Below are 12,785 nucleotides of genomic sequence, written 5' to 3'. Positions count from 1 at the left end.
AAAGGGTTATAGTATAAGCCAATGATGTGGACTGAGAAAGTGACAGATTCAATGTAAATAATAGTAATAATTAGGGATGGATTCTAAGAGAGATTTGCTTGCGTTTGTTATGGGTTTTGTTCAAACCCATCTAATCTAAGTATGACATGATATGTACAAACTCTAATTCCAATTTAAATTAAAATATATTTAAAATTAATTATGAGTTTATATTTAAAGTGAAAAATTATTTGAAAATCAATTATAAACATGAATTTAAATTAAAATATATCAAAAAAATATTTTAAATGACACCATAGAAATTACAAGGAGACTAAATTTGAACAAACAAATTTAATGAACCTGAGTCAAATTCAATTCATTTATATAAACCCAAATTTTATACATACTAAACACAAATAAATTATTTTTCAAATTTGATAAACCCAAATAAAACCTTTTAAAAACAAGTCAAAAATAAAATTTATCCTAATAGAGGTTAGCTCAGCTTCCAGCCGTAGTAATAATCTAACAATGGGCGTACATTCGGCTTAAAAGTGATAAGAAAAAGGAGGCAGAGTGGTGGTGGGAGTCCACGCGTGTAGAACCCGAGTACGCGTTTGGAGGGAAAAGAGAAGGCCCACGTTGCATTCTACTTGGTGTTGCTGACACTGACCTTGATTTAATATTAATTCATTTGCCCTTCTCAATGAAGTGATCCCCGACATCAACTCATAAGTGCATATGAGTTTTATCCAATTAACCCATACAAAACAAAGGACCAGCACTCACGAGATTTCCTCAATTTTCGCTCATAATTGAATATATAATATTTCATTAAATTCAATTTTCATATATTAATTATGGGTTTATTTAGATGCATTTCTTTCAAAATGGTTCAGCTGATTTTTTATGTGTGAATAGAATGTTTGAATTTGTTTATGTGATTGTAAAATTAAATGGTTTGAATTTGGAATGCATGACTACTGCTAATAATCATGTTATTATAAGAACGGTAACATAGTTTGTAAAGTAGTAATTTTTTTAAAAAAATATTTTAAATTTAAATCTTTGTTATATTTGTAAAATCTTAACTTACGATATCGAACAACTAGATTTTCAGACTAGTATAAAATTATGGTTCAACTGTACCATAATCACTGCAAATGACAGAATGCAATAAATTTGGGTTAGAAAATAAGAAAGCTCAGAAAGGATGCAACAATATAGCTATAGTTCATACCATTAAATTTGACATGCAGTCCACTCTAAATAAACAAACCCCATCTCCCTTTGTCAATTCACTTGTCTCTGCATAAATGACACTGCACATGATTATCCATATCTGGTTTGATGGTGAATGCAATATCATATCCGGGGCTGTTGACTACTTTGCAGATATAGTCATACCAAACTGATTGACTATATATGTGGTCAACCACTCTTCCATTTTTTGCATTAGCATCAACCTACTATTCCAACCCAATGACTAACTAACAATCTCAAAATCATTTCAAATATGTTCATATTATATATTAGCAGTGTCACAGGAATGTAAAGGTTTACAATAATCTTCCATAATCATATCTCTGCTCTGTGCAGTAAGAGGGAGAATCTAGCAAATGTAATTATTTCTAATTTGTATCAAACACAAAACAAAATTTTAAATTAAAGGCAAGGTAGTTGTAAGAAGGCTGGTGGGCTGATTCTTGTGTTGAACTGATGTCACGAATATCTATCATGTATTCTTCAAACCATCCACCATGAGCCTGTAGAGAGCAAAACCACCTTGATGGCAGCCAGGCATTTTAGATGCCATGTTTTCTAGTTCTACCTGGAAGATAAAAAACTAATTATTTATATATTAACTTATATTAAAAAATAAACAAATAATTATTCATGCTGTATGGCCAGCAATGACACAGAGGGGGGGCACTTAGGAAATTAGATCCGCAATTAAGTATATAGTTCCAAGTAGTGAATCAAAGATACTGTAAACAAACCAAACAGAATTATATAAACAAAAAATGGGATCCACTGGAAACTTTCTTCAGTTTAGAGGTAAATCTGCAAGTATATATTAACTAATGATATTTTGGACATTTTTTAACTTCAGGATTATTCTGCAATTCATTACTAAATATATATTTTGCTTTGTTTGCCCTGTGTCCTCTCTTGCCTCAAGTACACCCCATTCACCATTCTTGCCAAGTAGTTTCAAGTAATTAATAGACTGTACAGGGTGTTTCAAAAATTTCTAAAACATTTACAATGAATCTGGAGAGCTCTAGAAGATTAAAAAGTGAAGAAGATACTAGAAAGACTTGAAATATTGAAGAAGCTTGTGGAAGATTAGAAGGTTGTGAAAGATTCTAGAAGCTTATTGTTCTACAAAGTTTCACACCAGCCTCGAATACTTTGAAGTTAAGTATTTCCAGGTCAACAAATAGGGTAGAAAGTATTTACCCTATTTAACTCTCTAGAAACATGTAAATAGGGTAAATATTTTCTAGAGAGAGAATATTCTTTAAGATGTACTGAAATATTTTCAGGTTAACAAATTTAGACAACATTTTGTACTTGATGGCTAAACATTCATTTGTAGCCACAAGTTAAGGAAGTGACATTATTCTACAACTATCAATAGGATTGCTTGTACATAGCATCGCATGATAAGCATGTTGAAAGGGCAAGTGTAAAGCTCCATTTTTTTTGGTAGTAATACAGATTTTCTTAAATCACTCTTCTCATTTGGGTTTGAGAATAAAAAAAGTTATTTAGGTGCTTTAAAGGTGAAGATAAGCATTTAAAGTTGCACGGTTGCAAGCAATTGAAATCAAGTCAAGCCAAGTTGGTATCAAAGTCAAGGTTTTGTAGTGTTCCAAGGTTCCACAAACAAGAGAAGGAGGATATCGGAGAGGACAAATACGACTGTAGAGATGAGGGGTCATGAGACAACCCCCAACACTGGAAAGAAGTCATGGTGCCAAGAACCAAGATAAGTCTTGTGGTATGGTAAGCACTTTGGAGGTAAAGGTGGTCAAGTTAGAGTTAGTCATGACCGACATGAAGAACCAGTTGAATCATATCAAATTAGGCATGTAGACCTTCGAGGGCAACGTCAAAAGCTTTGGAAGGGTACACAACAATCTTGCAAGAAACTTCAACAACTTTAGTAAAAAGGCTAGTACCTTACCTCTACCATAGACTTGAATCATTAAAGAAGTTTAAAATTTCAATCAAAAGTGTTAAACGTTGTATCTGTTCTCCAAACCAAAATGTAAACATTTATGACTAGACTGGAAGAAACGTAGAAAAATTTAGATATGTAAAAGGGAATGACACCGCAAGAGATAGTTGTCTTAATAAAAGTGTTTGATTCCACGAGAGTAGTTTGACACGATAGAATTGTGGGATGACATGAACAAAGTATTCACCACAATTGGATATTTCTCTAATCAAGCTATGATATGTTGGCGTCAAAAATCATGTGGGAAGACTTGAAAATGGAGTTAAAATGCTAGTTTTATCCCAAGAATGTGCCTTATAATGCAAGATTGAAAATCAAATAGATCATACAAGAAACACAAGCTCTCAATGCAAGTGTAAAGCTCTTGTCTTTTCCTTCTTTGTAGTAATATAATTTCTCTTCATTCACTCTTCTTATTCATTTTTTCTCATTTAGATTTTGAGAACACAAAATATTTAATTAGGTGCTTCAAGGATGAAGATAAGTATCTAAGGTCATACAATTGCGAGAAGTTCAAATCAAGCCATGGAGTTGGTCTCGATTCCTCCTTAGGTCCTGGGACTTCTACTTTCATGGAAAGAAGCACTCCTATTAAGAAAATGGTCTCTTGTAATGTCATTCTTTTGTACATATCCAAATCTACCTATGTTTCTTCCGTTCTAGATAAATGTGTCCATTTTAGCTTGGAAGAAAGATATGGTGTCCAACACCTTTGACTAGAATTCTAAACTCTCTTGATGATGTGAGTCTACAGTGGAGATAAGGGTATTAACCTATTCATTTAAGTCATTTAAGTCTCTTAAAAAAATCTTATGTTCTCCTTCGAGGCTATTGACATTGCCCTCGAAAGTCTTCATCCCTTGCTTGAGATAGTTTAACCAGTCCTTCATGTCGGCCACAATTAACTTAAACTTGATTATCTTTGCCTTAAAAAATGCTCATCATACTGCAGGATTGCTCCTATCTATAAGACTTCTTCCCAAGGTTAGGGGTTGTCTCCCAACCCCTTATCTCTTTAGTTACATTCGTCTACTCTGACATCCTTTTTGGCTTTTTCATGAAACCTTGGTTCTAAGACCAACTCGGCTTTGATACTAACTCAACTCAACCTAATTTGAACTTCTTATAATCGTACAACTTTACATGTTTATCTTTACTTTTGAAACATCTAAGTAGGTCTTTTGTGTTCTCAAACCCCAAATGAGAACAACAAAAGGAGATTGATTGAAGAAAATTCATATTACTATAAAGAAGGAAGATAACAAGAGCTTTACACTTACCTCTAGAGTTTCTTTCTTATGTGATGTCATGTGCAAAAGATCTCACTCTTATTTATAAACTAATATCACTTCCTTAACTTATAACCACGAATGAATACTTGGCCACCAAATACAAATTGTGGCCCAAATTTGTTGGTTTTGAAATATCTTGAAATAACTTAATATATTCTTGTAAAGACAGTGAGGTTCTCGAACCTTCCACACCCTTCCAACATCTTCCACAAGCTTCCAGAATATTTTTGGACCCTTTTAATGTCTTCTTTTTCCTTTCAAAACCTTGTAGAGCTCTTCAGATTCTTCATGAATGTTTAAGAACCTTGTGATATACTGTTAGGATTGGGACACTTGTCCTCAATCCAATGGTCAATTTTTATTATAAATATATGTTTTGGGTTTTAAAAGAGAGAGAGAAGAAAAAATATTAGGGTTTTGTTTGAGGACAGCCATCCTTGACCTCAATCCAATGGTCAATTTTTATTATAAATATATGTTTTGAGTTTTAAAAGAGAGAGAGAAGAAAAAATATTAGTGTTTTGTTTGAGGACAACCATCCTTGGCTGGTTTAGGGAGGTCTCCGACGCCTCGAACGGCCGAAAAATGAGAGACCCCGAACTCCTCGAAATGTTCGGTTTATCTTTGTAATATTTTGATTAATGAAATAGTTTTAATTTATTATGTTTTTTGTGTTTTAGTAAAATAAGAGCTGAGTTCCTAACAAAATGGTATCAGAGCATTTTATAAGAAATCAAAGTCTTTGGGTTCCAGGGGGAGTATGGTCGCAAAGCTGAAACTTAAAGGAATTGACAGAAGGGCACGACTAGAAGTGGAGCCTACGGCTTAATTTGACCAGCCATCCTTGGCTGATTTAGAGAGGTCTCCGGCACCTCGAACAACCGGAAAATGGTAGCCTCCGAACTCCTCGAAATGTTCAGTTTGTCTTTGTAATATTTTGATTAATGAAATAGTTTTAGTTTATTATGTTTTTTGTGTTTTAATTTTATGTTTTAGTAGAAGAAGAACTGAGTTCCTAACAAAATGGTATCAGAGCATTCGATCTAGTGGGGAAGACAGACGATGGTCGAAAAAGTGAAGAGTCACAAAAAAATGTTCGCAGAGGAAGCTGACTTGAAGAAGAATCATCACAGGAAGAAATGAGTCCGAAAGTGCAAAAAGAGAAGAAAAGGAAAACAAAAACAGAAGAAGAAGAAGAAGGAGAAGAAAATGAAACGCTGGCAAAAGCAAAAAAAAAAACAGAAGACAGAAGGTAGAAAAAGACGAGAAGAAAAGAGAAAGGAGAGAGAAAAAAATAAAAAAATAAAAAGGTAGAGGGCAGTGGCGGTTGGTTTGTTGGGAAAAGGGGGAGAGTTGTGGTTGGTTTGTTGGGAAGCTGACTTGAAGAAGAATCATCACAGGAAGAAATGAGTCCGAAAGTGCAAAAAGAAAAGAAGAGGAAAACGAAAACAAAAGAAGAAGAAGAAGGAGAAGAAAATGAAATGTTGACGAAAGCAAAAAAAAAACAGAAGACAGAAGGGAGAAAAAGACGAGGAGAAGAAAAGAGAAAGGAAAGAGAGAAAAAAATAAAAAAATAAAAAGGTAGAGGGCAGTGGCGGTTGGTTTGTTGGGAAAAGGGGGAGAGTTGTGGTTGGTTTGTTGGGAAAAGGAGGAGAGCTGTGGTTTGCTGGGAAAATAGAAGGGAAGGCAGTAGGTGGGTTTCTTAGGGAGAGAAAAAGAAAAGATGTGGGCCGTTGGAAAAAAAAAAAAAAAAGGGTGAAGAAGCAACAATAGAGAGAGGGGGTAGGGAGATTAAAAAAAATAATAATAAAAAAAATTAAAAAACAAAAAAATTAAAAAAATAAGAAAAAAATTAATTAAAAAAAATTATTATATAAATATTCATCTTGAGGACAAAATGGTTTTGAAGGGGAGGAAAATGTTAGGATTAGGACATTTGTCTTTAATTTAATGGTCAATTTCTATTATAAATATATGTTTTGAGTTTTAAAAGAAGGAGAGAAGAAAAAATATTAGAGTTTTGTTTAAGTACAGCCATCCTTGGCTGATTTAGAGAGGTCTCCGACACCTCGAATAGCCAGAAAATAGGAGGCCCCGAACTCCTCGAAATGTTCGGTTTATCTTTGTAATACTTTGATTAATGAAATAATTTTAGTTTATTATATTTTTTATGTTTTAATTTTGTGTTTTTGTAGAATAAGAGCTAGGTTCCTAACATATACCTCGTCCAATTTGTTGATTATTGGAAAAAAACTGAACAAGAATGGGCTAATGGAGCGTATCTTGTGGCGAGATAGGAACACTAGGCAGCCCTCTCAACAATACACCTTGTCTTACAGTATCAACTATACCAATTGATGTAGGATAGGTAGTATAGAGAAAGAGGGAGAAAAAGGTAAAGCGAGGGAGAACCATATATTTTAGAAATCAATAATCATGGTGACAACATAAAACATCCTATATAGCAGCTAATATAAAATAAAATAAGAAAAATACACAAACTTATACTTTACTTAATTAGAAAAACAAAATTAGGAAAATCAAATCCACTTAAAATGAGAAATAATTTGATTGATATTTATATCTTATAAACAAACTACTTTCTAAAGTAGTTAGATTTTACATTCTCCATTATGAATACTTCACTTTCAACCATGTCCAACATATCAAAAGTTCTTATGAGAAGTTTCTTGTTGATTAAGCCCCTCTAATGAATAGTGATTCCTTCTATATTATCTACATTATAGATACCTTCTCCCACACACACTTGCCACAATTATTGTTTCCTTGATTAATGGCTAAAAGTAAAATAAGCAATTTTTCTCACAAAATTAAACACATATTGCAATTAGGATTGAAATGCCAAAAAAAAAAAAGTGAACTCACCATTGAAACCGTATACAATTGGGTAGACTCAAAACCATCTTGGGCATTAGAGTACAATTGTTGAATTTCTTTTGACTCAAGACTGCATTTTATGAAAAAAAAAGCAGCTGGTCTAACATTCAACAGCCTGCGGGAAACACCAATGAAAAGTGGATCGCACTGGGAGAATGTGAAAGAGACTTAGAAACCTGCAGATATACAACTATGAAGTGAGGATAATGACTCAATATCCAATTAAGAAAGTACTCACAAGAGATACTGCTGGTACTCCAATTTCTTCAACTACTTCCCGAATAATACTGTCAAACATCTCTTGAGAAACTTTCTTGTTAATAAGCTCTGAATCTTTTGAGTCGTTTCCGCACTGATGAGATTCTATTCCGACATCTTGGGGCTGTCAATCATTAAATGTGATCTTTACTGTGAATGAACGATATAAGACAATGTACCTTGGAAAATTGCATCCAAGAGACAGGTACCAACATAAACTAGTGTTGCAGGGTTAGGAAGGAAATATATTCCATGGATACCAAAAACAGGAGGAAATATATTCTTAGTTCCAGATTTAATACCTCTGGATGTCCTCCTGGGAAAACAAAGTGTCCAGGAAATTCCCCAACATTATAACTTCTTTGCAACACAAGTATTTTCTTGTCAGATGTCTCTACTACTGCACCATTACCCAGTGGACTTGCAGTGTGCTGACACTGTATAGCATCAACTACAGAGAGACAAATCTATTAATGCTGTAGAGATATGAATTTCTTCAATAGATGAAAAAAATGTTACAGAATTCCTAATAAGTTATCAAAATAAATTTTTTAAGCAGTCAAAAATCATCCACTATTATGATTTTGAAAAACAAAGAAGGTAGTTAGCACCCAGGGAAACATACCATCATTTCTACTTAAGGAAATCAATTCTTACAAAATTATCTTATCTAAGCACTTAAAAGATCAACTAATGGATTTATGCTTTATATTTTCTAGTTCCATCAAGCATCTAATAGGTGGATTAGAATTCTGCATAGATGAGAAAGTGCAAGGTGAACAGGGGCTGTAAATATTTGTCTTTGCATGCAATACTAATTTAATAGTATCATCAAGGGAGGCATGAGAAACAAGTATTGATTGTTCAACATTAATGCAATTGTACCTTCAGATGGAACAAGGAACTTGTCCCACAAAGGATTTAAATTTGTACCGACAAAAGTCCTGGGTAACAAGTAGAATTGTTAATTTAGGAGTAAGCGTCAGTGAGATACAACATAATATATTACTACAGAAATCATGCTTTATGGCAAGAAATTAACTAAAAGCAAAGGGCAGATATTTCATCTATGAGCAAAACTAAAAGTCAAATAAGCAGAAGGCACTAAATTCTTAATGACAAAACCAAAATTTGAACTAAGAAGATACAGCAATCAGGTGTGCTACTCTCATCAACCATCCAAAAAAAACAGTCAGATGGCATTAAGAGTTTACAATGAACAAAAATCAATTAGTAGGCATCATACTTTCGAAATGATTAATAAATACCATGTATACAACCAAAAATTCTTGTTCCCCACAACTTCCTAAACATAAACATTTTAAAGTTGGAAAAAGAAATCTTTTTTAACAATAAGAGATGTTATTTCATCATTTTCCCAGGAAATGATTATCTGTAGGGTAGGACACAGACAACGTAAATACATGGCTACCCCTAGAAGTATTTTAAGTTTGGCCAGTCTCACATCTGAACTCTGTAGTTCAGGTAATATGACAATGAAACTAAGAAAACGAACAATTTTCATCTTTGGATAAAACCTATAAATCCAATACTTAGTGAATTCCACAATGCAACTAAGCCCCCGGTGAACTATACAATAATGGGACATAGGAAATTCATTTTTTTTTTCCAAGTAGATGGCCTTGAGGATCCCCAGATCTATCGGGAGCAAACCACAAATCTTTCATTTGAGTAAGGATAATGGTAGCAAAATACGGTTAGCGGCAGAAGCAGTAGAAAGTCATTAAACATATTTTTCCTACCCCAATGCGATTATAGCAGAAATGGGATCACAATGATATTTTTGGATGACAGTGATGTTACATCTTTGGCCAGCATATCTTCATTCCTATAAATTATCTGTATAAAAATGCATTTGTGTGCAGGCCCCTTATGTTTATGAAAACCTACAACAGCAGAATATTGTGCATTTGTGCCACTCCAAACTCATTTCCATGAATCAGAGGAGTGATCCCCAACAACATTGCTATACCAACTCATACTTAATGCTGAAATTCAAGAATAAGACCTCTCCAGCCACTCAAGATCACCTATATGTCCACCTAAGGCATCCATTTTGAGATAAATCTATGTATTATAAGTTAAAACTCAACTCACACTTAAACATACCACTCATAGTGATAATGTGTACCATAGAATTAGAACAATTAGCAATTAATCATTTTTATCAAAAAATTAAACAGGTGTTTGTATAGAGAGAGACCTATAGTCGGTCAACCCAAGGTGGAGGCAGACATGAGATTGTTGGTTGGATCCACCTTCACCATGCATTACATGCCCGCCGTACTGTTAAAATGTTAGGTAAATAAATTATTAGTGAGATTACTTCACTAGAAAAACTATTAAATTAAAATGCATAAATTTGAACCCAACAGTTACATATACTGAGATCCCAAGAGATTCCAATCTCAAGAATATGTGCAACTGTCAATGCAAGAATTCCCTAATTCCTTCATTGATTTATACAAGTAGATAATTTTGATACGGAATGATGTATCTTAGTCACCTATTCATCAATGTATCATACAATTACATTACTTCATGGCAACTAATCGACAAATGCATATACAAGAGAAACTGAAAAAGGGACACATTCATGTAGTTTAACATACCCTGAACTTTTTTCCATTGAACAGTGATCCATTCTGCTGAACCCTCGAATCCCAAATCTAAACATAAATGCAATCAAATTGTTCAGTCATTAAACTAGGATGCGTTCAAGTATTACAAGGAAAAAGTCTAGTTGTTAACACAGCATGCGGTATCAAATTTTCAACAAGATTATTGAAACAATTCAAGTCGATTTATTGCACCCATATCTATTCAAAATGTTGTTTCTCAAGAAATAACAAATAATTATATATAAAATCACTACTATATCATCAAAATCCAAATGTGCTAATCTAAAATTGCTATACAACTCAACGGAGTAATTTAATAGAGAACACAAATCAAACAAAAGAAATGAGGGTAAAGCTTTACCTCAGAAATGGACTTCTCCAGGTCAAGATCTGGGTGGGGAATCCTATCATACGATTCATCAAAAATCACAGACAACTTCACCCACAAAAACAAATGAATCAAACAAACTTAAAAATGCTCGGATCAATGCACATATGTTGTGTTTGTCCAATATGTGATTACACGTTATACAAGCAATTACAGTGATATGAAAATTATTAATTAAAAGAGAACCTGTGATGGTGAGAGACCATATGCGCACGACACAAGAAGCTTGTATGGGGATTCAGCAGTCTTCTCCATAGCAGTCCAGCACAAAACCGCTATGCACACCACATGTTCGATTAAAGTACGCAGTTAAAAGTGAAAAAAAATCGACCCTCAATTCTTACACAGAAATTTCTAATTCTTAACATCATTGAAACAAAAACAAGTAATGAATAAATTCTTTACCTGTTAGTGCCCAATTAACTAAAAATCAGTGGGATCTAATTAGAATGGTAAAGTACGAAGATCAGCATTTTCGTTACGCAATTGGCAAACTTGTAAATGTTGCTGGGCTGGCAAAATTGACCTCGTTGGTCAGTCGCAATGAAAATTACGAGTGAAGAAAAGTTCTAAGCTGAGTCATGAGTTAACAATAGGATGAAGCTATTGGATATTTTCATTGGAACTCACAAGGACCGCAGTCATGTGTTTCTTTCTTATACATTATCAGGACACTCTGAGGTCCATTAATGATCTCATCATCAATTTACTAGTAAAATTTAGTTCCAACAACTTTCTGATTGTTCATCTCCAACTCTGACCTTATATTAATTTTATGTGAAAGTGAACTACTGTACACAAAGAAGAGACAATTCACTAGCTTAGCTGCCTTCAATTACTGGACGGCTTCACTGGTCCAATCCATCAACAAACACGAACACGATTTCTTCCTTTTTTTTGTTCAATTATCAAGCTTTTTACAATCTAATAAATTAATTAATTAATTAAGAATAATTTTACCTCTCTAACCCTGTTTATAATTTGACAAAAAGAAGCCCTCACATATCTTAAACTTGCTACTGATGAGCATATACATTTACAAATAATCTTGTCAGTGATCCGTATAGATGTGTGGAATCAATTAGCCTTTGTACTCCATTAATCTTTCCAACCGACGAACGAATGATGAACAGCAGTAGCTGGGTGACATCGTGATAGGGCCAAACTCATAAATTCGTATGCGACTTTACTTTACAGAACAGGGTGAATTTCCTATATCAAATCCAATCACGTTAATTCAGAGAAGTTAATTAACACTCTAAATGTTAATCAACAGTTTGCCCATATTCAAACTGAGAATTGAGGAAGGCCAAAAAGTTATGATAGAAAAATCATCACTTCTCAAATTAAATCTTGTTCTAAAGTTAGCATAAAATGTTGGAAAGTTCTTGTGATTGTTGTCATGTTTATGGTTTTGGGTTTACATTTTCCGCTTTGGTTATGAGTTTCTAAATTTTTACTGATGAATGTTGTGTTCTTCAGTAAAAATCGATTCATTATTGGCAGAAAAGTAATTAGGAAGGGTTAAGTTGTTTTTTTTTAAATAGAAAATTCAACATTTGATATGAAAATTGTCAAAATCTTATCATTTTAAGAGTTAAAATGAAATTTAACTGAGACTTCAAAGGTTAATTTGAATGAATAAGACATGAAATCCCAAATAAATAGATTAGATTCAATCACTCTCTTTCAAAGCTTACTTGTCAAATTAATTGGATACGATTTTCCCAATTATAAAAAAATAAATTAAAATTTAACTAAGCAAAATTAGCCTACGCATAAATGATATTTTCAATTGTCAAAGTAAAGGAGTTAAATGACAGACCAAGTGCTACCACCTAATGGAGATTAATTAATATTTTATAGTTTTTTTTTTTAATATTAAACTAGGTGCTAATAAGGCAACAATTGAGTCAAGCTTAGAATTATTAAGATTAAGCTCAACTCAACTAGATTTATATAAAGCTCAAACTCGATGAACTTAAGAGTTGCAAGTTTAAGCTTGATATAAGAGCTATTAACTCCAATTTAATTCGAAAAATTACCATTAATTATATAATTTACAAATATATTAAATA

At 33.2% G+C, this 12,785-nt stretch overlaps 1 protein-coding gene across 2 annotated transcripts; it reads right to left on the bottom strand.

The window, feature by feature from the left end:
* Positions 1–1,487: 1,487 nt before the first annotated feature.
* Positions 1,488–11,381, bottom strand: LOC123197433 (nudix hydrolase 9). Of its 2 annotated transcripts, XM_044611745.1 has the most exons (10): positions 11,113–11,381; positions 10,894–10,982; positions 10,681–10,755; positions 10,311–10,367; positions 9,902–9,984; positions 8,563–8,621; positions 7,980–8,128; positions 7,658–7,801; positions 7,408–7,566; positions 1,488–1,813 (listed from the first exon to the last, which is right to left on the bottom strand). In XM_044611745.1, exons 2-10 carry the CDS (start codon positions 10,960–10,962, stop codon positions 1,718–1,720), a joined length of 891 nt encoding a protein of 296 aa, XP_044467680.1. In that variant the 5' UTR covers positions 10,963–10,982; positions 11,113–11,381; the 3' UTR covers positions 1,488–1,717. The 2 variants fall into 2 exon arrangements, with proteins under 2 accessions (XP_044467680.1, XP_044467690.1); XM_044611755.1 differs by lacking the exon at positions 11,113–11,381 and having other exon boundaries at positions 10,894–11,085.
* Between the last annotated feature and the right edge of the window lie 1,404 nt (positions 11,382–12,785).

The sequence above is a fragment of the Mangifera indica genome, chromosome 2 (genome assembly GCF_011075055.1).
Source record: "Mangifera indica cultivar Alphonso chromosome 2, CATAS_Mindica_2.1, whole genome shotgun sequence".
In the NCBI taxonomy this organism is placed as follows: domain Eukaryota; kingdom Viridiplantae; phylum Streptophyta; class Magnoliopsida; order Sapindales; family Anacardiaceae; genus Mangifera; species Mangifera indica.
This window is presented reverse-complemented; position numbering and strand designations above follow the sequence as displayed.

What these genes read in the sequence shown, in the direction of transcription:
- LOC123197433 (XM_044611745.1), bottom strand. Translation starts at nt 10,962, where the DNA reads ATGGAGAAGACTGCTGAATCCCCATACAAGCTTCTTGTGTCGTGCGCA. An exon ending in TCAATGGAAAAAAGTTCAGG is followed by an intron (nt 9,985 to 10,310) that starts GTATGTTAAACT and finishes ACATTTTAACAG; the next exon opens with TACGGCGGGCATGTAATGCA. An exon ending in GAGTACCAGCAGTATCTCTT is followed by an intron (nt 7,567 to 7,657) that starts GTGAGTACTTTC and finishes ACATTCTCCCAG; the next exon opens with TGCGATCCACTTTTCATTGG.